Raw genomic sequence first — 23,246 nt, 5'->3', positions numbered from 1 at the left:
TTTCTCCAGACCTCCGGGAAAAGCATGAAAAAAATTTATTGACAGGATTTATAACTACTTTACTCGTGATTCCTCTAATTCCCGTTTATCTACTTCTATTTGCGCCTTTCTCCAGACCTCCGGGAAAAGCATAAAAAAACGACTCGAATGGTACGATCCCTCCGTCACCCCAGAATGATAGGGTTGATCTGCTTTATATAGTTATATTTATGATTTTTTTTGTCTCTAGCGATCCCAAAGTTTCTTTTTTGATCCGATCAAATAATGAAAAAATCGTGACCGAGGCACTGCCCTTATTGTCCGTATGAACTTCAGTTCCTGTTTACATGCTTTGAGAACATTGTACGTCACTTGGCTGGTTCCTGAGCTGTTCAAGACTCCTTCAGCTATCTTCCGAGAGTCTCCTTCGAATATAACACTTCAGAACCTCATTCCAAGATTCTTTTGATATACGACATTCGATATCTTCCCCGCTACGAAATTAATCCAAATTCAAATCACTTTTCAATTTACCTAAACAAGCAATAATTTCTTATTTTTATTTGTGTAATCTTGTCCCAAGTCCCCAACCAACACAACTCCCTCACCCCCTACCCTCTCCCAGCCCTCCTCTCTCTCTCTCTCTCTTTCCTCCCTCTCTCTCTCTCTCTTAGCGATATGATATATTAATAACACCTCCAACCCCGCCATAAATGCATTTTCATACTCTCAATACGCTCTGCAATAACTCCTTCACTGCCACATCTTCTCCACCTGTTCCCCTTCTTCTTCTTCTCCCTCTCTCTCTCTTCTTTTGATAATAAAAACACTATCTCTCTCTCCTTTCCCCCAAGTATATTTTCTTAAATTCCCTTCACAAGAAAGTTATCCTCCGCCATTAATCACCGCCCCACCCACCGCCTCCCGCCACTGGCTTTCCACTCTCTCTCTCTCTCTCGCCGGAAAACCAGACCCTCCGTCGTACCTTTCACGGCTCCTTCTCTCCGGCCGCCAAAGAGGGAATAGTAAAACCCCAAGAAAATGGTAAGTCCCAATATGCGTTCATATTCCCCCCTATGACTTTTTAATCTTACGTTATAATAATAATCTTTTGTTTTTTGTTTTTAAAGAAAGAGAAGTTTTTTAAAGAGTCAAAGTTTGATGGTGCATCCGAGATATTCGCTAGCGTTATCATAGGAGAATGTAACATCAATCAATTGGGTAAAAAAAAATTTTAAGAAAATAAAATGGTAAGACCAGTAGGGTTGTGTTCACACTGCGTCAACTCTTTATACTATGAGTTCTTGCCAATTTTTTTTCACTGAGTTTCAGACAAAAGGAGACAAAAAGTCAGTTGCTAAATTGTTTTTTTTTTTTTTGCTTGTAAAACATCCTTTTACTTATCCTCAGACGCTGCCAGAAAATCTACTAACCTTAGTCAAACCGCCCCAAAAAATGTACTTTTGTTTGTGAGAGAAAACCCTAAAACTAGCGAGAGAGAAGAGAAAAAAGATACCCAGACCGACCGCCGTCGTTAATTTCCCGGCGATCATCGGTTTCCCCGAACCACACACTTGATAACCTCAATCAACGTTAAAGTAACTCTCCGGCGACCCTTCAAGCTTTTGGGTACATATATATTCATCAGTTCTTGAGTTTCATCTCTCCTTTTTCTCCAGATCTGCTTAGATTATGATCTAGTGTATAGGGAATGAATGAATTAAACAATTCAATTAAACAACCCAGTAGTGAAGCATGCTTGGTGAAGAAGAAATTAAACTCCATTTTTTTTTTCTGGGTTGGTAATTATTGTGTGCTTAATGAGGGTTTCTATCTTGTTGCAGATTATTATAAATTAATCTGGAGGCCTGAGGGATTATAAGAACAGTGATTGATTAAAGATGTTTCAGCCGAACATGTTTGATACCCACCACCATTTGCTGGATATGAGCCATAAGCCGCCGGAGAACGAGTTGGATATGCTTAGAGACGACGAGTTTGAGAGCAAATCCGGCACCGATATCATGGAAGCTCCCTCCGGAGACGATCAAGATCCCAATCTTCCCTCTAATAAAAAGAAACGTTATCATCGTCACACCCAACATCAAATCCAAGAAATGGAATCGTAAGAAACCATAAAATTTCATTTTCTTGAATTTTCTTACCAGTAATCTGTCACTCAAGAATCAACTGAGCTGAACTGTTTGTGAACACTTATCTTGAATTTTTTTTTATTTTTTTTTTGTGGGTACGAGGTATTGATTGAGGTTGTTTAATTAATGTAACAGGTTTTTCAAAGAATGTCCGCACCCTGATGATAAACAAAGGAAGGAATTGGGACGGAGATTGGCCCTGGAGCCATTGCAAGTGAAGTTTTGGTTCCAAAACAAACGCACTCAAATGAAGGTTGTTCTTCTTCCATGTTGAATTGGTTGCAGTATTTTGGGCATTTGATGGCTAAAAATATAATGTTTTACTTTTAATGATGGGTATGGAAGTAATTGTGTGTTAGTTTGTGTTTTCAGGCTCAACACGAACGACATGAGAACAGTCAATTGAGGGCGGAGAACGACAAGCTTCGTGCTGATAATATCCGGTATAAGGAGGCCCTCAGCAACGCGACTTGCCCCAACTGTGGCGGGCCTGCAACCATTGGCGAAATGTCGTTTGATGAGCAGCATTTGAGGATCGAAAATGTTCGCCTTCGAGAAGAGGTACCAATGTAACATTATCCAAATAAACATTGTCACGACATTCAGTATCTTCACCACTAATTTGAGTTTTTTGCTTTGTAGATTGACAAGATTTCTGCCATTGCTGCCAAGTATGTTGGCAAGCCAATGCTTTCATACCCCAACGCGCCGCCACTCGCGCCGCCGCGTTCGCTTGATCTAGGAGTGGGAAGTTTCGGCCCTCCACCGGCACAGCTGCCGGGGGAATTATACACCGCCGGCGATCTTCTCCGGTCGGTTTCCGGGCCTTCAGATGCTGATAAGCCCATGATCATCGAGCTCGCGGTGGCTGCAATGGAGGAGCTGATCAGAATGGCGCAATCCGGAGAACCCTTGTGGGTCCCAAGCCCCGACAACTCCACCGAGATTCTTAGCGAAGATGAATATGTCCGGACATTCCCAAGAGGGATTGGTCCGAAGCCATTGGGATTCAAATCCGAAGCCTCCCGAGAATCAGCCGTTGTCATCATGAATCACATTAACCTCGTCGAAATTCTCATGGATGTGGTACAAATAATCCTCATTCTGTTTAGAGCACATAATAACTTATTTTGAAATGCTATCCTTAAACTTTACAAAATAAATCAATAATTACTAGTCTGTAAACTTTCAGTTTTTAAGTTAGGTATACTAAACAGAGCCTATTTTTCATTGATTTCCAGAGTCAATGGTCGTCCGTGTTCGCGGGAATTGTGTCAAGAGCGCTCACCCTAGAGGTTTTATCCACCGGCGTCGCCGGCAATTACAACGGCGCACTACAAACAGTAATTAAGCAACATAATACCAACATTATTCCTATTCTTGTTAAACAAAAACATTAACGTTGTATTGAAAATGTTTCCAGATGACAGCCGAGTTTCAAGTCCCTTCACCACTCGTTCCAACTCGAGAAAACTATTTCTTGAGATACTGCAAGCAGCACGGCGATGGAACCTGGGCAGTGGTTGATGTTTCTCTGGACACATTGCGCCCTTCTGCAGTTACAAGGTGTAGGAGAAGGCCATCTGGTTGCTTAATTCAAGAATTACCCAACGGTTATTCCAAGGTAGTAAAGTTCATTAATTTATCAATTGTACTAGGAAACCTGCTTTCCAGATTGCTAATAAACCTCGGATTTTAATCTAATGTTTCACAATTGCTTAGGTAACATGGATTGAGCACGTTGAAGTGGATGATCGAGCTGTTCACAGCATCTACAGACCTCTAGTCAATTCCGGCCTGGCTTTCGGGGCGAAACGCTGGGTGACCGCGCTAGACCGGCAGTGCGAACGCCTTGCCAGCGCCATGGCTAGCAACATCCAAACCGGAGAAGTTGGAGGTACGAGTTTAAAATTTAAATAGGATCTGACGGGCGACTAATAATAATATATATATTAAGTCTACTCCTAGTGGTAGGAGCTGTCTATTTATTTTTATTTGAATCAGTCATAATTTAGACTGATTTATCTTCACAATATGGAGTTTACCAATAGTGACTGTCGATTTTTCTAGTCATTCATGAAATAAATGATATTGATCTGATTACATAAAATGCAGTGATAACGAGCCCGGAAGGCAGGAAGAGCATGCTGAAGCTTGCCGAGAGAATGGTGATGAGCTTTTGTGCTGGAGTTGGGGCCTCGACTGCCCATACATGGACAACGTTGTCGGGCAGCGGGGCCGATGATGTTCGGGTTATGACCCGGAAGAGCATAGATGATCCTGGGAGGCCTCCTGGAATAGTTCTCAGCGCTGCAACTTCTTTCTGGCTGCCTGTACCACCCAAAAGGGTGTTCGATTTTCTCCGCGACGAAAATTCCAGAAATGAGGTGATAATTTGTAAATTTTGTATCATCCCTTAAACCATATCCACTCTCAATCCTCCATCTTCTCTTTACTATGAAGTTTTAAGGTTGTCTGTTGTTGTTACAGTGGGATATTCTCTCTAACGGCGGGCTTGTTCAAGAAATGGCGCATATTGCCAACGGTCGTGATCCTGGAAACTGCGTCTCTCTCTTGCGAGTTAACGTAAGAATTTAATGAAAAATTGTCAAATCCACTATTAAATTTATCATTTTTGTGCACTTAAGTTACTTAACTTAAACATGGTACAATTAAATATTAAATTCATCATTTTCCTTAATTGGATTGGTTCGGTGCGAACATAAATTAGTTTGAGTAGGTCTGTTCAGGACATGTCGTGCCCTGAGCCAAAAAAATATTAAACAAGTAATTGGACATTTTTTTAATTTTTTGGTAGAATTTGTTTATATTAATTACATAGTATGCATTAAGGATGCTCAGTTCTTTTGTCATATTAGTTGGGATGAAAGATTAAGATATTTTCAATTTAAATTGGACCAATTTTACTCAATTGATGATTTATTTGCACACTTTTTTAAATTTAGTGATCCAATTGCACAAAAGCAATAAGTTCAGTGAACAGTTGTTTATTTAATGTTTTCTTTGCCATGGATGTTTAATTTTGTGCCATTATTTCTGATGTTGTGTGTGAATTGCAGAGCGCGAATTCAAGCCAGAGCAACATGCTGATTCTCCAGGAGAGTTGTACGGATTCGACAGGATCCTATGTTATCTATGCTCCGGTCGACATTGTGGCCATGAATGTTGTGTTGAGTGGCGGAGATCCTGACTATGTTGCCTTGTTGCCTTCTGGTTTCGCCATTCTCCCCGACGGGCCGGCGAGCAACGGGGCTGTGATGAATCCCGAGGTTGGTTCCGGCGGGTCTCTACTCACCGTTGCGTTTCAGATATTGGTAGATTCGGTCCCGACGGCGAAGCTCTCTCTCGGATCGGTGGCCACCGTGAACAGCCTCATCAAGTGCACCGTCGAAAGGATCAAAAGCGCCGTTGCGTGCGAAAGTGCATGATCTCATCTTCAATAAAAATGAATGGTAACATATTCATATATTCTACTTATTATGTTACAATCTTTAGTTTCCTATTGAAGCTCGGACATACCTCAATTGCGTTACTAGTTATACCTGGTTTGGTAATTTCGACTCTTGAGTGTAGGGTTTACTTTTGAAAGCTTCTGAAATCTTTAGTTTCCTATTGAAGCCCATACATACCTCAATTGTGTTAATAGTTATACCTGGTTTGGTAATTTCGACTCTTGAGTGTAGGGTTTACTTTTGAAAGTTTCCGAAATCTTTAATTTCCTATTGAAGTCCGAACATACCTCAATTGAGTTAATAGTTCAGCCTAGCTGGTAATCTTGAGTCTTGAGTGTGCCGTTTACTTTCGAGATCCTCCAAAATCTTTGGTTTCCTATTGAAGCCTGGACTACTCAATTGAGTTAATTGAGTAGTCTAGGCTTCAATTTGCTATTGAGTAGAGTTTACATTCGAGTAATCATACACTTGAGTGTAGGGTTTACATTTGAGTCTCCCACTTCTTTAATTTGCTACTGAATGAGTTATAACTCAATTGATCAGTTAATGACGGATAGTCTTGACTTTTGAGTACAAGGTTCACCTCCGAGAGCCTCTAGAATATTTAATTTGCTACTGAATGAGTTATAAAAGTGGGTTATATAAAATTTACTAACCACGACTCCCTTTCTTAGTATTGCAGTGGGACATGAAGGGGTATTGTAAGGACAAAAGAAGCAAGAAGGGTTTGTGTGATCAAAGAAAGGGAAGAAGTCAAGAACGCACCGTATATATATGAGTGTGTAAGTCCTTGTTGTGTGGTGTTTTGTTGAGGAAAGTTTAAGTGGCATTTCACCAGACTGCAAGGGTGATGGTTCGGGTATTGACTTCGCCATTATAGTCGTCAAGTGGACAAAAATGATATTGTAATTCGAGTGAATGAGTAAACGCTAGCTAGAGTTTAATTAATACAATTATAATTGTATGATTATATCTATTATTATGTCTTCATCCATCTTCATAATTGTATGATTATTATATCTATTATGTCTTCATCAATGGTACTTTTTGTCATGTATCAACTTTGTTCTTCCCAACTATCTATAAAGGGTGTTAATGTCAAAGGTTCAACCTCCGATCCCTTACTTATATTAAAAAAAAAAAAAGAGTGAGAAAACTATATGTAGAGGGGTTAAGATTGATAATAGATGAGAGAAATTTTGTTAGAACACTGGTCACGTTTGTTGAGTAGTTAGCTTAGTAGTTTCAGGCCTTCAAGATTCATTTTCGTAGGAATTATTTATTAGCTTTTTTAGTTCGACTTAGTCAGTTATGAACAACTTAAGTTGGTTTACCTCTTAAACTAAAAGAATATATCCATCACATATACACTCGGTCAGTACAAACAGTATATATTAACAACAAATTATAAATACAATTTTTGCAGTACTAAGCTAGTTTATCTTCTGATATTATATGTCTTATATACTTAAAAGCTGAATACTTGTATTAAGTTGATAGTAAAGGCTTTGCATTGACTTTTTGCAGTGGAGGGTGATGGGGACTGGGAAGGGGCTATGGGTGGGTTTTGGTTACCACTTTTAATGTGAAATCATTAAGTTTAGCAGGAATTTTATGACTTGAGGCTTTGAGTAGTTGGAAAGACAATAAATGATAGAACAGTGCAAAACAATCTCATGATGAGTTGGTTCCCATTTTTTATTTTATTTTGAAAGAAGATAAGTGTAAGTATTATATTCTTCGCGAGTATTCTAGAACTAGTGATTTTGTCATTAGAGCTCATTTCTAATTGCAAGTTCTTTGCTTTGGTATTTGATGAGGTGATTTTAAAATGTGCTTAGAGAAGGTAACAAATGTGCTAATTTCTTTGCTAACCTTGGTCAAACTAAAGGTGATGGCACAACGGTCTTAGAGGATCCCAGATGAGTTGTTGGAGTTTCTTTTAGCTGATGTAGGAGGAGCCAGATTCTGAAAAGTCAGATAGTACCTGTACCTGCTTGGAGTGTGTTGATGCACCAAAAAAAATATAACCCTTACCGTATATCTTCATTTTATTGGATCAGATAAAGGTCCTGTTTGGTAAATAATCAGCCTATCAGTCAATTTTGGCTTATTTGATCACTATTAGTTGTTTGGTTAATAAGTTTTTTGTAACTCCAAAATACTAAAATTCAAAAGGCTACTCAAAGCAGCCTTTTCAATTAGCTTTTTGAGAAAAGAAATTATACCAAACAGCTATCAGCTAATAGCTAATTTACCAAACAACTTTCTACAATCAGCTAATATTATCAACTAATCATGGTCCTGTTTGGTAAATAATCAGCCTATCAGCCAATTTTGGCTTATTTGACCACTATTAGTTGTTTGGTTAATAAGCTTTTTGTAACTCCAAAATACATTAGTTGTTTGGTTAATAAGCTTTTTGTAACTCCAAAATACTAAAGTTGTTTGGTTAATAAGCTTTTTGTAACTCCAAAATACTAAAATTGTTTGGTTAATAAGCTTTTTGTAACTCCAAAATACTAAAATTGTTTGGTTAATAAGCTTTTTGTAACTCCAAAATACTAAAATTGAAAAGGCTACTCAAAGCAGCCTTTTCAATTAGCTTTTTGAGAAAAGAAATTATACCAAACAGCTATCAGCTAACAGCTAATCTATCAAACAACTTTCTACAATCAGCTAATATTATCAACTAATCATACATTCTAACACAATCAACTAACTCAATCAGCTAACGACAATTTACCAAACATGGTCTATACCTTCTAACCCAATAAGCTAACCGTCATTTACCAAACAGGGCCAAAGAAAATAAAATGAATAAAATTATGACTTACATTGTTTCTGCCTTTCTGGATCAGTTAGAACAAACGGAAAATAGAAAATGCAATCATATATTTTTAAATATGCAAAACTTTAATTGTATCATTTAGTTTTTTTGTTTTTTTTTTTGTTTTTAAATCTTTTTGAAGAACACAACACTGTCTTGAGAAAAATCAGTATATATATGCAAAAATTTAAATGAATGATTCCATCCTTGTGTATATATAAAATATAGAAATATCTCCCATAAGGCCATAAAACTCAAACTTGTGACCGTATCGTAATTAAGGAACTAAATTTCTTCCCTATTTTCTTTTTATTTCAAAGTCCACATGGGTAGAATCAAGCGCTTACTACTACGTTAAAAGTAGTTATACCTTTTGGCATAGTGTAAGCGTTTGATCCTATTATGCCCTAATTGGTATCAGAGTTAAGGTGGTGTTGATTGCTACACAAATATAAAAAAATAAAATTATGAGTTATAACTTTTGACGTAATAATAAACGCTTGATCCTACAATATGAAGGAGAGATTAATAACAAATAAAATACAGTATAACCCAATAATATATGAAAGTAGAAAAGTATAGAAATCAAATATAATCCTATGATACCAAAATGCCCAACAAAGCCCCAAAAAGGGTAGCCGGATGACAAAAATGTCCAACAAAGCCCCAAAAAGGATAGCAGCATCTATAATTCTCATACTAGAAAATCACAAATTGAATTCTTGCCAACACCTCGGTTAAATAGTGGTTGCAAGTTTTCTTCACCACGCAAAAAAAAATGCCCAACAAAATATATTTCCTATTTAGTTCACCCTTTAGGTGACTGAATGCAGAGCTAAAAATGTCTCCTGCATGTATGACAAGACAAATAACACATTTATTTCTAATTAAAAAAAAACATTATATATATTGTTTTCTCCTTTAATTTATATATATACAGACAGACACAGTATATCTATATATGGTGACAGTCCAATTAATAGTCAAAGTGGAGAAAGAAGATCACAATTACGTGGCCACAGAACCTGCAGTGAAGATAATGATGGTGCACATGCATCTATCTGTACACACGCAAACTAATGTCTTATAAAACACCAATTCAAGTGTTTTCTGTGATACATATGATGAAGATCAGAGGGGAAAATTAAATTAAATTAAAAAAGCATCATTAAAAATGTACAGTTGTGTTATTTAAGGAAGAACAGTTAACAGTACCTGTGTCTTGTTTGCCCACAAGTGATTATCAGAAAAGCCACATAAGAGAGCTGAGAGTGGCATTAATTTGCTACCCAGATGTTGCACCAGAAAAGCTTAATTGGCCACTGCAGAAGATCAGAGAGGACTAAATGGTCATTATTTCTGCAACTCTAGGGACTGCTACGATAGCTAGCTAGCTTGCAATTTTTTTTTTTCGGTTGCTTTTTTGCATAAATTCCTGTTGTGTTTTATTATCATGTTTATGTTTGGTTCTGAAACATATGTGCTGATGAACAGGTGCAGTTAAAATGGTGGAAGATGGTGGTTGATGAAACTGTTGTTGTCTTTATGAGATTCATGAGAGTGATGAATTGAACAGTATAGATAAAATAAAAGAGATGAGGGTGATGGTTAGGTTTAATTTGTTTGGATTGTTTTTTTTTTTTTTTTCCAAAAGTTGGTTGGGTGGTTAGTGGTTACACTTCTTTCATAGGGTTTAACATTCTTAAATGAGGTGGAAAATTAGGGTAGAAGTTATATTTATGCCTCACGGTGGTGTGAAATTTAGAGTACGAACCTTGCATCTTATTGCTACTAGCAAAGAACTATTTTGAATTAATTAATCACTGGAGTTGTTTTTCAAAAGCGTTTAAATATAATTTAATGATCTAAAAAGATGTCTAGACTATTTAGTAAATAGCCCAATAATTTGTAAGAGGAAGAGATAAAATAGTCTACCAAATATATGTGTGACATGTGTCCTCAAGGCATGCTCAACGCACAATATATTGTTTTGTCTTGATCGAGCCCGTTATACATACAGAATTTTCATAGTGTAGTCTAGTGTGATTTACCTTTTTTATTTTATTTTATTTTATTTTTTATGTAGTTTGTGAACTATTACGCAAGAGCAGAGTTTATCGCACACCCTCAATAATGATTCTAAGTTTTAGTCGTTACTAAAAATTAATTTTAAAAAATGGGACTGTGATTTATATTTAGACACGACTTTGAACCCATTGGCCAAACCTACACCACAAATATTTTACATATATAAATAAAGATTGCACTATCTAAATACAATGAAGAAATAGTTTTTTTGGGTGAACTACAAGAGGCTAACCACTACTAAACTTTACGAGAAGCGACACCTCCACCATTGCTTGCAAGAAGTCGCACTATCTCCTCTAAGGGAATCAAGAATCAAAGTACCCCACTCCGGCGGGCCGGTCAGGCCCTGCTAAGTGCTAACACTAAGATTGGCAAGAAAATTTGCGCACTTATTTTCTTCTCTCAAGACGTAGGTGAAGGAAATCTCTTCCAAACTATCCGTGAGATGCAGTCACTCATCCACCAAACTGTGCCAAACATCATCCTTCTCTTTATCATGTAACACTTGAAAAAAAAAAAAAGAAAGAAAGAAAAGAAAGAGAAATAGTTCACATGCACAATATAATGATGACAATATGTCAATATGAAACCAATTGCTGGAGAATTATAAAAATCATAAGGCTAGTAACCCAATTTGGGTACAACCAAGAGTGGTCTTGAGGGTTGAGTTCACTCTTGGGCCACTACCCATCTATTAGCTTCATCTTCATGGGCCTAGCAATATCCTAGCATCCAATATTCTTACTAGGGATAATAAAATATTCATTCATAGACTTACTTTTTGTTTTTAATTTATTTAATAAATAATTCATTCATGGACTTACTTCTTTTTTTTTTTTTCAAAGTCCAAACCGTTTGGTAGAATTTTGAATTTTCAAACAGATTATTGGAATAATGGACTGACTTTTTCCAAGTCTACCATTTTACAACAACCGTGAGAAATTTCTCAATTGACTACAAAGAATCTTCCAATTGAACATCTATATTTTGTCTAATACGACAAATTTTATTTGCAACATAATAACTTATACTGCAGCAAAATAACAATTAAATATTCACTGAAAACAAGTATGAAAAAAAAATCCAAGAATGATGAAATGTTTGAATTAGATCTCTTGTGCGTACATGAAAACTATGATCCCACTGGTAAATTGAATAAGTGACTCGCGTGATTCTAAGGGTGAAGTCCTGTGAGCTTATGATTAGTCCGACAAAACTGGAATCATCTAAATTTAAAAAATAATAATTAAATACTCAGGAAAAAAGACTTATATAAGGGTATAAGGCATAACTCCCAAGTCCCACCTAAAACCCCTTAAATTATCCGTTGCTTTGACCACAAAATCCCGTGTTTGACCAGAGAATCTGGAAACTCCATGAAGATCCTCCTAGAGATTCAATTCCTAGGTTTCTACCTGTACTTTCTGGAATCATTGTCTTGTACCAACCACATCAGTCAGAGGTGACGTCGTATATTGTGTCGTCTTTATCCGTCAGCCGCAATTCGCGCACCACTGTTCCATTCTCATTCTTGATCACTCCGTCCACCCCTCACAAGAAATTCTTCACATTTCTGAAAATCTCCAAGAAATTTTCTTGATTTTTGCTCCTTCAATTCGATTCGATCGTTTAATTCAATTTCCCATTGATTCTCTTGCAACCCCCATTGTTTTTCCCAAGCAAAAAATCATGGCTTGTTCTATAAAACACTCACCTTTCTCGATCAAACCCTGCGGTTTGATTAATATTCCCAGAAAGGGATTGGATTCGGATTTAGGTATTACTAGGTTTCTGTCGCTACCCAGGATCTCAAAAACCAAGATTTTGAGCTCTGATGTTTCGACCCAGACCCAGAGGCCTCTGTACATTGCCTCTGTTGCAAAGTTTGGGCTTTTGCCATCAAAAACACAAACCCAGAAACCTTCGACTCAGTGCGGGGCGTACGAGGCTGACCGGTCGGCGGCGGCGGATCTCAACATTGAAGCGCCGAAATCGGAGGCTGCCCAGAAGCTGAAAATTGGGATTTATTTTGCCACGTGGTGGGCTTTGAATGTGGTTTTCAATATATACAACAAGAAGGTCCTCAATGCCTATCCTTATCCATGGCTGACATCAACTCTTTCTCTTGCGGCGGGATCGTTGATTATGCTGCTTTCTTGGGCTACCAGAATCGCTGAAGCTCCAAAAACTGATCTTGAGTTCTGGAAGACCCTTTTCCCAGTATGAAATTCACACCCTTTTTGATATATATTCAATCATTTTAGTGGTTTAAGTAGTTGTTTTGATGTTTTTTGAGTTGGTTGTAGCTTGTAAGCTAGGCTTTTAGGTTTCATTATAGGATTTTGTTAGGATTAAGGTTATTTAATTTTTTTTGGTGACGAGGAAACCTGCAACCACCACTACCTGCCTGATCAGTGCGCACTAGGTAAACCCATATCTAAACCAGTCTAGATTGTACATAGTAAACCTGTTTAATCTAAAAAGGCTTATAAGTTGCTTTTACTGGGAGTTGAATTTGGAAGTTTGTGGTTACTAAGCTAACAGTTTGACTAACTTGGCTGGGTTGCCTGATGAAGGTTATTTGTTGTCTTTATTGGTGATATAATGCAGGTTGCAGTGGCACATACAATTGGGCATGTTGCAGCAACTGTAAGCATGTCAAAGGTTGCTGTTTCATTCACTCACATAATCAAGAGTGGTGAGCCAGCATTTAGCGTGTTGGTTTCGAGGTTTCTGCTGGCAGAGACATTCCCCATTCCGGTTTACTTGTCACTTCTGCCTATTATCGGTGGCTGTGCACTTGCAGCCGTTACTGAGCTCAACTTCAACATGACTGGTATAACAACTTCTCTGTTTCCAGAGCCTCACATTTCATGCATTCCTTAAATTAGTAATTTGATCTCGTACAATGTATTCGATGTGCTTTGTTGTGCATTTGACATTTATGTGAGGTTGTTACAGGGTTTATGGGGGCTATGATATCGAATTTGGCGTTTGTGTTTCGAAACATATTCTCGAAGAGAGGGATGACAGGCAAGTCTGTCAGTGGGATGAATTATTACGCGTGCTTGTCAATATTGTCTCTATTGATTCTCACGCCCTTTGCAATTGCTATGGAGGGTCCCCAAATGTGGGCAGCCGGCTGGCAAACAGCTCTTTCCGAGATTGGACCGAATTTCGTTTGGTAAGCATTAGTCACTTATGTGCATCGTGACATTCATATTTCTCCAGGCATGTCATTAGTCGCAATTGGCAGTTGTATGCATAGTTAAGACTCATAAATTCATTGCAATGCTATATCGTATATATTTCGTGCTGACAGTGATACAGAACCAAAAAAGTGTGCTGATTTAATTTTTACGAGGACTCATGTTACTCGTATTTTCTTGTTTTCCACATGATGTTTCACAACATTTAGTACTGGTTATAATCTGTTTTTAACGGTTTGCTAACCAGAATATCTGTCCTTTTGGTGTGAATTGCGCAATTAGGTGGGTGGCGGCGCAGAGCATATTCTATCATTTGTATAACCAGGTGTCGTATATGTCCTTGGATGAGATTTCCCCGTTGACATTTAGCATAGGAAACACAATGAAGCGAATCTCGGTCATCGTTTCTTCTATCATAATCTTCCACACGCCTGTCCAGCCTGTCAACGCCCTCGGAGCTGCCATTGCAATCCTCGGAACCTTCCTCTATTCGCAGGTAATCCTCGATCTTCGCCTTAAAAATTAAGACCTCTTCACTTAGAGACAAAATCTTAAATAGGAATTAAGAACTGTCTGCTACCTTTCGTCTCCAAAGTAAAAACCGATTTTGAAATCTTTACGAGGATATGCAACCAAATCATACAGTACTAAGATAAAGTGAACTACATACTGTATGATTTGATTGCATTTCCTCGGAAAGATTTCGACTTTACATAAAGTAAAGATCATATGATAATGACACTCAAATTACAAATTTTCTCTGTTTAGAATCTGAACTGTTTCGAGTCGATGCATTTATCATAGGTGAAAAGTAGTAATGTTTTTTAACCTTCATCTAATGGGTTTACCTGTATAGTTCAAGTTCATAGGTTCACTGAAGCATAAACATAGAAACTATTGCTGATATTCATCTCTGGTTTTGGGCAGGCAAAACAGTGAGGAGACTGAAAATTGGGTTTCTGTCATATAGAGATGATGAAGATGTATTTACTTTGGGCAAAAAGATGGCCTACCTTGGCTTAATAGTTTGTTACTTTGTAGTTTTACTATCATATCCTCTCAGATTGGTTATCTGTTTTCTGTGTGCTTTCTTGTCTCTGCCTCTTTCCACAGCTCTGAAAAGTGGAAATGGTTTTTACAGTAAATAAGAAGAGAATTTGTACTAAAATTATAAACAGCTGGTTCTAGTTCCAAATCAAAAAACTAAAAAGAATTATATATATATATATATATATATATATATATATATATATATATATATATATATATAGAGAGAGAGAGAGAGAGAGAGATTGGATAAATAAAAAGAGGTGTTTAGGTAAAAAAGTAGTAAAAATAAGGGCCTAACTGTAATTTCTCCAGTTTTCTGGAATTTTGGAACACTGGAAAACAGGAAACAGAAAACATGTTTATTAGCACAGTTTTTCATTTTGAAAACAGGAAATAAATTTTTAATTTTTCAAATAGAAAACAGAATCATTTATCATCTATTAAACTATATATGTCACTATAAGTCTATAACCACATTCTCACCATTATATACTTACATATTTATTCATTATTATGATTACATTCATTGCCATCTTCTTTTACGTATCATCATCTTCTATCTTTTCTACTTGCATTACTTATTTAAACATAATTTATTTGCTTATGTTTAAAATTATATATTATTCACATTATCAAAATTAAAAATTATAATCTGTACCACATTTTATATTTTAATTGAACTCAATTGGTTATTGGTTCAGATATTTTTAATTATGTTAAATCAGATACAAGTTTGGTCCATATATCGGATATCGAAATTTTACATATACTACTATATTAAAATTCAAATTAAAAATTATATATTATATACATGTCGTTCAAATGAATATATCCAAACATATTTTAAATATTAGCTCAAAAATATTAATATTATCTAAACTAAATTTTATGTGAACTTAATAGGTTATTGATTGAGATATATTTTTATTTATGTTATATACAGATATAAATTTGGTCCGGATATCAAATGTAAATTTTTTACATATATTGAACTTAAAAGTTACTTTATTTAAACTAAATATATTTTAAAATATTTTAAATATAAAGTCAAAAATCTCTCGAAATTAAACTTATTGTTATTTTTATAACGTTAATCTAAAAAAATAAATTTGAAAAAGTAAGTGTTAGTAAACAAGTTTTCTAAACAGAAAACAGAGAATGAAAACTGAAAAATTAGAAAACAGAAAACAGTTTTCTGTTAGTAAATATGCCTTAAAATTTCAGCCTTTGATCAGATCCAGATCAACGTTTTTGAAAGAAGGAAAGATTTAAAAAAATCTAGTGATATTTTGATAATTTTTTTAATTTTGAAGTGCATAATGTCTACACTAAAGTGTACAAGGTTTTGTACTACATGTGTACAACTCTTGTTCTATAAGATGCACATGGCTAGTTTATACTACAACTGGATAGAGTAATAAGTTAAAAAAAAGTTAATTCTATTTTTTGTCATATATTTATAGGTGTTATTTCACTTTTAGTCTTTTTTATTCAACACATCTTCTTTTGGTACTAATATTGTTATGACATGATTATTTTTGACCCTTTATAGCAGTAAAGTTGTTTAAATTCTCATAAATACAAAGGCATTTCGATCTTCAAATAAAAAAAAAGTGGCTCAACCTGTTAGAAATAATTATTTCCTAACATTCATTTATATAATAAAGGTTGTAATTCCATAAGGACTCACGTTGCTGATTAGTGATGTATAAAGGCGGAATTACTAGGTGAAATTCCCTCCCTCTCATTCTGTTAAAATTTAAGTTTATAAGGGTTAAAAGATGTATAATGGAAAAAGGATATGGGTTATCCTAAAAGGAGGTTTCACATTCCTAAAGTGATTTATATTCCTGAAAGGGGGAGGTTTCCCATTCCTCTTGAAAGAGGGTTTCTCATCACATCTATAAATACCCGGGAAAACTCTAATGACAACACGGTTTCTGATCATAAGGTTTTTAGTCTCTGAGTTTTTTAGTCTCCGTATCATCAGGAGGTGATTAAGGTATACAGATCAGAGAGGTGAAGCATTCTTGATTGTTCAGGTTAGAGATTACATCTCAATGGAATCAAGTAAGTCTTTATCTTTATTATTGTTTTAATTAAAGATCCATAATCATGAACATTGTTTAGTTGATTAATTTGATTTACATGCGGTTCATTATTATTTGTGCTTCCGCATTCAAGTTATAAGCGCATAAAAGTTTTAATTAACATTTGGTATCAGAGCCTACTTGTAAATTGATTAATTACTAAAATTAGGATTGGATTTTTAATTATAAAGTTTTATTAATCGCGAGTTTGTTGTTATCACTGTATTATATTTTCTTTTGAGTTCGGTGATGGTTTGGAACAAATATGCACGGTTGATTGCGAATTTCGTAATTCGTAATTGATGTTTAATTTCAATTAACATTTGATGGTGATTTTATATAGAATCAAATTGCCACTGTCGAATATTTGTATTCGTTGACGATGAAATTAAAATCGCATGTTTGTATACGTACTGCACATTAATCTTGGAGCCAGACATTACTATGTACAAACAAATTGTTTTTTCATGTTTTCTTGGATTCTGATGTGCAATAAATTTGGGTATACAAATGTGAGAATGTGATTAAATAAAAGTATTAATGAATGCATAGAAGTAATTGCAACGTGATTAATTCCTGTACGTATAGTTATATACATCGTAAAGCTATGTACGTACTGTATCTATTATTTTGCATTCAAGATGTATATAACTTGTTGTCACATGATTTATAAAGTATATGGTTTGTCACTATTAATCATGTATTATATGTTATAAGAGAATGACATATAAATTAAGGTTTGTTTAATCATGTATTATATGTTATAAGAGAACGACATATAAATTGAGGTTTGTTTACATAAACATGTTTTGGAATCAAATATTATGCATGTGTATTCCTATTGCTGGATTATTTGTATGAATGTTGGAATCAACTATTGCAATGGAATCAAACTTGCAATCATGAACGGCTATGGTGGCATAGCTGGGTTCCCACGGTGGAGGGCGTACGGTGGAGCTTCTTGGATTTCCGGCCGGCTCCGTGGGAGGTATGAGGAGGAAAAGACAAAATGATGGATTATTTTGTTGGGCCAATTAATTTGAGTCTATTTGGTTATTTAAGGTATTATGGACTTGATTTAAATTCTAAACTCATTTAATTTGTGCTTAAAATATAAGGGATTATATATAAGTTTGGGTCCTTACGGTTGTTTAAAGCATTTGGACTAGCTTTAAATTCTGGGCTCATATGCATATATAAAGGATCAATTATGGCTGGAGATTTGATCCACTCTTAATTTATATGTTATAATAGAACGACATATAAATTAAGGTTTATTCGCATAAATGATTTATTAGCATAAGGCGAGTGTGTTAGTCGCCAAAGCGGCCCACTCATGGTAAATAGCTAAATAATCATTTATGTTTATGTTTACAACAAAAATTAAGGTTTATTCACATAAATGAATTATTAGCATAAGGCGAGTGCGTTAGTCACCAAAGTGGCACACTCAAGGTAATAGCTAATAATTATTTATGTTTACGAATGTTTATTATACACATGATATTTTGCATCATTGAATGACACTAAGGATTGATAAACATTTGTGATCATTAACACATGGTTCTAGCGGTCACCCAAAGGTGGATCAGACATGTGATTAATGACAATTTAGGAGATTATGATTCCTGTTTTGTTAATATGTAGCGCATGTCCAAAGATGACCTATATATTAAATTTGAACTTGATGAATAATCTCATTCAAGTATGTGTGAATGATGCATGTCGGTAAATTGACATTGTATTTAAATTTGACCCAAAGGCGGATTTAAATACAAACTTAAGGTTTATATATCATAGTCTGAATAAAGGTTTGTTAACTCAAGGCAATTGATATGTGAGATAAAAGGTTGCAGTGAACACTATTGTATCACGCTATAATAGTGGCAGTTATGATGTCAGTGATAATGGCAGCAAGTCTAAAAGTAAAAGAAGGGCAAGCATCCTATGAAGGTGCAAGGTGCGTTCAGAAAGTGCATAAATGCTATTTCTGTAACAAACCTGAGCACAAGAAGGCTTAATGCCTGAAGAGGATAGCTTGGATAGAAAGGAGAAGTATACATTCAGTTTCAGTATGCTTTGAATTCAATTTTATTGAGGTTCCTTCTAATACTTAGTGGTTAGACACTGGTGCTACAACACATGTTTCTAACATTATGCAAGGTTTTCTGATGTTTCAACCTCAAAGGGAAAATGAAAAGTTTCTTTTCATGTGAACAAGATGAAAGCTAGAATTAAAGGTATTGGAACATATAGCATTAAGCTGGATACATGCTTCTGCTTTGATCTTGAGAATTGTCTATATATTCCAGAATGTTCTAGAAATCTTACTTCAGCATCTAGGTTGGACATATTGGGTTTTAACCTTAAGATTGGAAACAAATATTTTCTTTGTATCATCAAAATACCTTTTTGTGGTTATGGTGTTTTGTTGGATACTTTATATTGTTTCAATCTTAATGCAGACTTTGTTAATTCCTTGTTTAATGTTATGAGTGAGGTTTGTGTTGAAGGAAGTGCACCGAATGAATCTTTAACTTTCTTGTGGCGTAAAAGGCTTAGTCATATATCCAAATAAAGGATATTGAGACTTATTAAGGTTGGAATTTTGTCTCAATTGGATTTTATTGACTGGAATGATGCATGTGTCGATTGCATAAAGGGATAGCAAGTCAGACATGTATCAAAACACTCAGCCACAAGAAGCTTGGGATTACTTGATACATACAGATATCTGTGGCTCTTTTGATAGGCAAAATCGTACTTTTATGGAAATGGTTAGGAGTATGGTTAATAAACTGTATATTGCCTGTTTCATTGTGAATGTATGCATTAAAGACAACAGCATACTTACTCAATAGGGTTCCTAGTAAGGTTGTTTCTAAAACATCTTATGAACTGTGGAAAGGAAGGAAACCTAGTTGAGGCATCTTCACATTTGGGGCTATCAAGCTAAAGTGAGGATATATAATTCACATGAAATAAATTGGATTCCATAACCATTAGTGGTAATTTAATTGGATATCCATAAAGGTTTAATGGATACATGTTTTATTGTCCTAATCATAGTACGAGGATTGTTGAGTCCGGTAATGCTCGCTTTATTGAAAATGGCAAAGTCTGTGGGAGTGTGGGAGCTCGTAATGTTGGGATTAAGGAGTCATTGATGGATCCATGTTCATCAAGTGATCATTTCCCTGCTGTAGTTCCTATTGCTGCAAGTGCAGCCTTATGGAAATACTTTGGAACAACAACAACTAGATGCTCCAATTCCACATAAGAAAGCTATTGTAAATGAAGATGAGGTTGAAACTCAAATTGGTGATCAAGTGCAAACTCAATAGGAAGTGGCATTAATGAATATCTTTCTAAGAGCTTTGAAATGAAGGATAAGGGTGAGACTTCATTTGTGATTGGAATAGAAATATTCCATGATAGATCATAGGGGATTTTAGGTTTATCCTAGAAGACTTACATTAACAAAGTTTTAGAAAGATATAAACTGGAAAACTGCAAAGAAGGTCCTAGGATACTTACAAGGCACTAAGGACCACATGCTCACATATAGAAGGAAGAATAACCTGGAGGTTGTAGGTTATTCATACTCAGACTATGGCGAATGTTTGGATAACAAAAACTCCACATTCGGACATATTTTCCTACTTGCTGGTGAAACAATATTTTGAAAAGTGCGAAGGAGTCTGTCATTACTCTTTCCACTATGGAGGCAGAATTTGTAGCATGCTTTGAGGCTACAGATTCAAATCATCATGGTTGCGTAATTTCATTTCTGGTTTGGGCATTGTTGACATTATAGCCAAACCATTGAGGATTTATTGTGATAATGCGCCAACTATGTTCTTCTCAAAGATAGACAGATATACTAGAGGTGCCAAGGACATGGATTTGAAATTTCTGTTTGTTAAGGAGAAGGTACAAAATCAAAAAGAGAGTATCAATAGTGCATTTTGGCACCGATCTTGTGATCGCGGATCGGTTGACTAAGGGATTGGCGCCCAAAACCTTCATTGGCCATGTTGGTAAAATTGGGCATACTGGTAAAGTCCTTTTATAACGGTTAATCTTGCCATACATGTATGGATTTATGTTTGATTAGCACATTGGGTTGTTGATACTCTTAGATATCTATTCAGGTTTTGATTTTGTTATTGTTGATGTTGATCACTTATTCATACATAATTCAGAAGTGATAACTTTGGTCTTATTTAGTTAAGACATAAGGAATAAGGTTATTTCAGATTTCGACCTTATTATTATGGTTCGAATTCTTATTAATTGTGATACATGGAAGGGAGCAGGACGCTATGTCAGGCCTGTAACCGCCATGATTCGGTTAGTAAAGTTCGATGAGGTTCTGACTTCTACATTTTCATATTAAGTGAGCTCAAATTAAGGATTGAAAATGTAAAGTCATACTTATATGAATCAAGTGGGAGAATGTTAGAAATAATTTATTCCTAACGTTGATTCATATAATAAAGGTGTAATGCTTATATGAATCAAATGGGAGACTGTTAGAAATAATTATTTCCTAACATTCATTTATATAATAAAGGTTGTAATTCCATAAGGACTCACGTTGATGATTAGTGATGTATAAAGGCGGAATTACTGGGTGAAATTCTCTCCCTCTCATTCTGTTAAAATTTAAGTTTATAAGGGTTAAAAGATGTATAATGGAAAAATGATATGGGTTATCCTAAAAGGAGGTTTCACATTCCTAAAGTGATTTATATTCCTGAAAGGGGAGGTTTCTCATTCCTCTCGAAAGAGGGTTTCTCATCACATCTATAAATACCCGGGAAAATTCTAGGGACAACACGGTTTCTGATCATAAGGTTTTTAGTCTCTGAGTTTTCTAGTCTCCGTATCATCAGGAGGTGATTAAGGTATACAGATCAGAGAGGTGAAGCATTCTTGATTGTTCAGGTTAGAGATTACATCTCAATGGAATCAAGTAAGTCTTTATCTTTATTATTGTTTTAATTAAAGATCCATAATCATGAACATTGTTTAGTTGATTAATTTGATTTACATGCGGTTCATTATTATTTGTGCTTCCGCATTCAAGTTATAAGCGCATAAAGGTTTTAATGCTCAACCCACTTTATATTAAAAAAAATTCAAAATGCATTTGTATTTAACGTCATTTCAACGATTTTATTAGCGAAGGACCAAAAATGGTCATGTCATAATAATACTAAGACCAAATATGGATGTTTTAATAAAAAATGACTAAAAGTGGACTACCACCTATACATTTAGGATAAAAAATGGAATTAACTCTTAAAAATATGCGGTGACATTTTGATAAATTTTTCTAACTTTGAAGTGCACAATTTTTACACTACAAGCACCACAAGTTCTTTTCTATAGGTACATAAATTTCATATTACAAGTGTACAAGGTTATATTACGAGTAAAAAAAAAATTTTTTTTTTTGCATATTTTAAGTATAAGTATTAGATTTATCGTATTGACTTGACTTGTTTCACGTATTCACACAAGTGTGACCCATAAAGATATTGCAATTTTATTTTATTTTTGTAAAGTGTCGAATTTGACATTTACTTTGTAAACAAAAAGATAAAATTTAAAGTAAAATATGACAGATTTTTTACCCAGGATGTATGTCAACTTTTTAATAAGTTTTAGTAGTTAGTTTCATATAAATAAATGAATAAATAAATAAGCCAACTACCATGTAGTGTAAAATTATTGGCCAGACATACCCTGAAACTTTAGGTCAAATCCATTTTTAGATCACTTTTTTTTTGGGGTGAATCTTACCTTAAGGAGGTTAGGAAAGGAGATGAGTCTTTCTTTATTATTCCGTCAGAAAAACTAAGTTATTCAAGTTCTTTTTATCAAAGAAGTCCCGCTCCGGATTCTTAATCTACTTGAAAGGCAGGTACTCTCTATCGGTCTTCTGAAATGGGAGATTCGGCATGGTGTTCACTGAACTTCCGTAATATCTAACAAGTTGATGAGTCTTATGTTATGACATCCCGGTTACTATTCTAAACGAGTGGTCATAAGTTCGAACTCGGATTAGTATAGAATAGTTATTACCAAACATTTCATATATATATATATAAAGATAAATTAATTAAAAGTTATCCATTTATTTCTAATATTTCATCATGTGGGATATGATGTATTATATTTCTCCTAATGACCACACAAAAATTCTATGGTAGTTTCATTCTTTTTCATTAGTCATTACCTAATTTCCTTAAAATTTTCCAATTCCAACCACTCCAACAAAAAATGTGCATCTTTGTTTCTCTATCTTGGATATCTTTTCTATTTAAACTCCATAATCCCATGTATGCAAAATCACCCATTCTCCA

General features: G+C 35.2%; 2 protein-coding genes across 4 annotated transcripts; both read left to right on the top strand.

Moving 5' to 3' along the window:
• Window positions 1-712: 712 nt before the first annotated feature.
• Window positions 713-6,666, top strand: LOC116031443 (homeobox-leucine zipper protein MERISTEM L1-like). Of its 3 annotated transcripts, none has more exons than XM_031273676.1 (12): window positions 713-1,023; window positions 1,824-2,104; window positions 2,268-2,385; window positions 2,505-2,693; window positions 2,775-3,218; window positions 3,374-3,475; window positions 3,556-3,756; window positions 3,855-4,029; window positions 4,248-4,519; window positions 4,623-4,718; window positions 5,213-5,605; window positions 6,288-6,666. In XM_031273676.1, exons 2-11 carry the CDS (start codon window positions 1,881-1,883, stop codon window positions 5,579-5,581), a joined length of 2,190 nt encoding a protein of 729 aa, XP_031129536.1. In that variant the 5' UTR covers window positions 713-1,023; window positions 1,824-1,880; the 3' UTR covers window positions 5,582-5,605; window positions 6,288-6,666. The 3 variants fall into 3 exon arrangements, with proteins under 3 accessions (XP_031129536.1, XP_031129518.1, XP_031129528.1); XM_031273658.1 differs by having other exon boundaries at window positions 6,280-6,666; XM_031273668.1 differs by lacking the exon at window positions 713-1,023 and adding an exon at window positions 1,416-1,608 and having other exon boundaries at window positions 6,280-6,666.
• Window positions 6,667-12,024: 5,358 nt separating this feature from the next.
• Window positions 12,025-14,907, top strand: LOC116029626 (glucose-6-phosphate/phosphate translocator 2, chloroplastic-like). The gene is made up of 5 exons (XM_031271676.1): window positions 12,025-12,743; window positions 13,134-13,359; window positions 13,485-13,707; window positions 14,015-14,228; window positions 14,660-14,907. The coding sequence occupies exons 1-5, from the start codon at window positions 12,213-12,215 to the stop codon at window positions 14,669-14,671; spliced, it is 1,206 nt and encodes a 401-aa protein (XP_031127536.1). The 5' UTR covers window positions 12,025-12,212; the 3' UTR covers window positions 14,672-14,907.
• Window positions 14,908-23,246: the final 8,339 nt, after the last annotated feature.

This window comes from Ipomoea triloba, chromosome 1, assembly GCF_003576645.1.
Source record: "Ipomoea triloba cultivar NCNSP0323 chromosome 1, ASM357664v1".
In the NCBI taxonomy this organism is placed as follows: domain Eukaryota; kingdom Viridiplantae; phylum Streptophyta; class Magnoliopsida; order Solanales; family Convolvulaceae; genus Ipomoea; species Ipomoea triloba.
The sequence above is the reverse complement of the archived record's forward strand: the minus strand, read 5'-3'. Positions and strand labels throughout refer to the sequence as shown.